At 31.0% G+C, this 2,476-nt stretch overlaps 2 protein-coding genes across 2 annotated transcripts; both read right to left on the reverse strand.

Moving 5' to 3' along the window:
- Nucleotides 1-330: 330 nt before the first annotated feature.
- Nucleotides 331-1,506, reverse strand: LOC106761807 (probable 2-oxoglutarate-dependent dioxygenase AOP1.2). Its single transcript, XM_014645375.2, has 3 exons — nt 1,141-1,506; nt 717-1,047; nt 331-642 (listed from the first exon to the last, which is right to left on the reverse strand). Exons 2-3 carry the CDS (start codon nt 1,029-1,031, stop codon nt 391-393), a joined length of 567 nt encoding a protein of 188 aa, XP_014500861.1. The 5' UTR covers nt 1,032-1,047; nt 1,141-1,506; the 3' UTR covers nt 331-390.
- On the reverse strand, nt 1,158-1,505 carry LOC106760406 (probable inactive 2-oxoglutarate-dependent dioxygenase AOP2). Its single transcript, XM_014643841.1, has one exon. The coding sequence runs from the start codon at nt 1,503-1,505 to the stop codon at nt 1,158-1,160; it is 348 nt and encodes a 115-aa protein (XP_014499327.1).
- Nucleotides 1,507-2,476: the final 970 nt, after the last annotated feature.

Raw genomic sequence — 2,476 nt, forward strand, 5'->3', positions numbered from 1 at the left:
TATGTTAAAAAACTTATAAATAAATTAAAAATATGCTAGAATAACAATAGTTCTACAACGTATTTTTTCTAACGTATAGTTCTACAACGTATTTTTATTCTTATTAAAAATAATAAGAATAACAATAGTTTATCCTAGAATTTCTATCTTACTAAACAAATCGATATTATACCATGAGATATAATATTTGGGAAAGAAAGGAGAAAAAACGTATGAAATTACCTGTGAAACTTCATGTTATTTATTGGTACATATATTCATTAGTAGAAACATAAGAGATAGATATAAAATATTCTAAAACATATAAAGCAAATCTTATTGAAAAGGAGGTGGAATTATTTGAGCAATCTCTTCGATATTTTGACTTGATCTAGAACATATGAATTACTTTCAAACACCAGCAAACACCTCAAGTGCATTTTCCAAGTTACGACTCCGAGTTGAAGCAAAGAAATTAAGAAACTCTCTATAATTAAATGGACGATAACGAAGAGGATGCATTTTGTTATCAACCAAACCACGTGGCACCTCAATCTTCATCTCGTCCTTTGGTGCCACAAAAGCTCCAAAAGTGTATCTCTCTTTCTCTCCACTCATCACCACTCTATGTGTTGCTGCATGAAGCCTTCCGTTGCACCATGCCTGTTCATTAACAACAATTTCAATTCATTATAATGTAAAAATTAAGAAGCCAATGGCTACAACTTTCTACATACCTTCAATGCATCACCAACAATAACAACAAAGCAATTCTCAGGTATCACTATGTCAATCCATGTGCCTGTTTTGGATAGCACCTGTAAATCCTGAACTTCATTTTGGCACAAAACGGTTAAGGTGTTTTTATCAATGTGACCACTGGACCTATACTTGTTTTCAGTATTGTTTTTGTCAGTAATGTACATGTTCAATCGTAGGTCGCTACAACTCTTCATGTTTTCAACATCTGAAATGTGATGCTGGGAAAGGCCATAACCCTCCACAATCATTTTCAATATCACCCAGCTTACTTCTGACATCTTTAAGCTCATACCCTTCAATGTCTCACTGCATAAAAAACACACGTTTAATGAAATTCATTCTATAATTTTAAAAAGACTAAATAAATAGAAGTGACGCATTGAATGTAAGAATGAATACCAAAAATATGGATTTCCTTAAGGCCACATCAGGTTGGCTAAGGTGTCCACAGATGCTGAGAGAAGAACATCATCGAGTCCAAAGCTTTCATAGTGAGTGTCCATGTAGTTATACATGCTGAAGCTCCTGAAAGGCTTTGGAATTATGTGTTGCTGCTTTGTTTCTTGAGGCAAATGAAACAATGCTTTCATATTCTTAAACACCTCTTCACGTGCACCTTTGGAGTTGATCTCATCACACTTCAAGAGGAAAAAACCATCACTCTCACATGCTTCTTTCACTTTCATGCTCATCCCTTTCCACTCCTCACTCCATTCCTCTATTATCATTCCACCCTTCCAAAAATCAAAACATGAAATCGTCATATTCTCTATTTTTCTCTCTAGATGTAGTTTTTTCTTCTACAACTTCCTCTTGTACAATTTTGCAAGTTCTTATAACTATATATATATATCTACATAGCTACCATGGACAGTGATTTGCAAGCATATCATCAAATATGTTACACCTAGGTTCAATTCAATATACATATAAATTGTGTTTTTTCTTTAAAAGAAAAAAAAATTGACAATATATAAAATCATGAAAAAAAATCAAAGATATCAAAATTTTCAAAAGGAATGACAAAATTGAAATTCAACCCATTTATCTACACTTACATGTGCATCACAGCTAATCAAAAATATCAAATATGCAATAGCTAAAATAAAAACTAAAAATGTAATCCAAAATACTAAAATTAATGAGAAACTTAAAACTTAATTAAGACTAACATTAATAAGAAAATAAAAATATCTTAAGTATACGTGTGTTAGCGGTAAAGTAAACACGTGTTGTATATACTTGTTGACAAAGACTTTTAATTTTTTTATGGTTGTTAATAGAATGTATTGAAGATCTAACGTTTCTTTAGAAAATTCACTTAGGCAAAGTCAAATATATGTATAACTCATAAGTTTGATTTTGCCAGATTCTCTATCTTCACACTAAAATATACTTTTTCCTATAAAATTGTCTCATTGAAAACAATTTCTTTTCCAACATTTATATCATAATTGGTTCATTTTAAATATTTGGACCAATAAAATAGTTACATATTATCTATTGTCAAAAAATTATTAAAAAAAAGTTATTAACATAATCCTGTCTTTAAATTTCTTCCTAACCCTTTGATTACTTCCATACCTAATATTACTCTCCTTTGGTTGAGTTCTTCATCCCTTTCAACGAGACGTTGTGCTGCATCTTCCACAAATGTAATATTGAAAGGAGTGCACTTAGTTTTCTTATGAAATTAACCCATGTTTTCTGTTGCTCTGCAGTAAAGCATCATAAA

The sequence above is a fragment of the Vigna radiata genome, chromosome 5 (genome assembly GCF_000741045.1).
Source record: "Vigna radiata var. radiata cultivar VC1973A chromosome 5, Vradiata_ver6, whole genome shotgun sequence".
NCBI classification, from domain to species: Eukaryota; Viridiplantae; Streptophyta; class Magnoliopsida; order Fabales; family Fabaceae; genus Vigna; species Vigna radiata.

Excerpts from the sequence above, each read along its gene's own strand:
- LOC106761807 (XM_014645375.2), bottom strand. The coding sequence starts at position 1,031 with ATGAGCTTAAAGATGTCAGAAGTAAGCTGGGTGATATTGAAAATGATT. Across the intron at positions 643-716 it reads TTGTTGGTGATGCATTGAAG|GCATGGTGCAACGGAAGGCT; the intron begins GTATGTAGAAAG and ends GTTAATGAACAG.
- LOC106760406 (XM_014643841.1), bottom strand. The coding sequence starts at position 1,505 with ATGACGATTTCATGTTTTGATTTTTGGAAGGGTGGAATGATAATAGAG.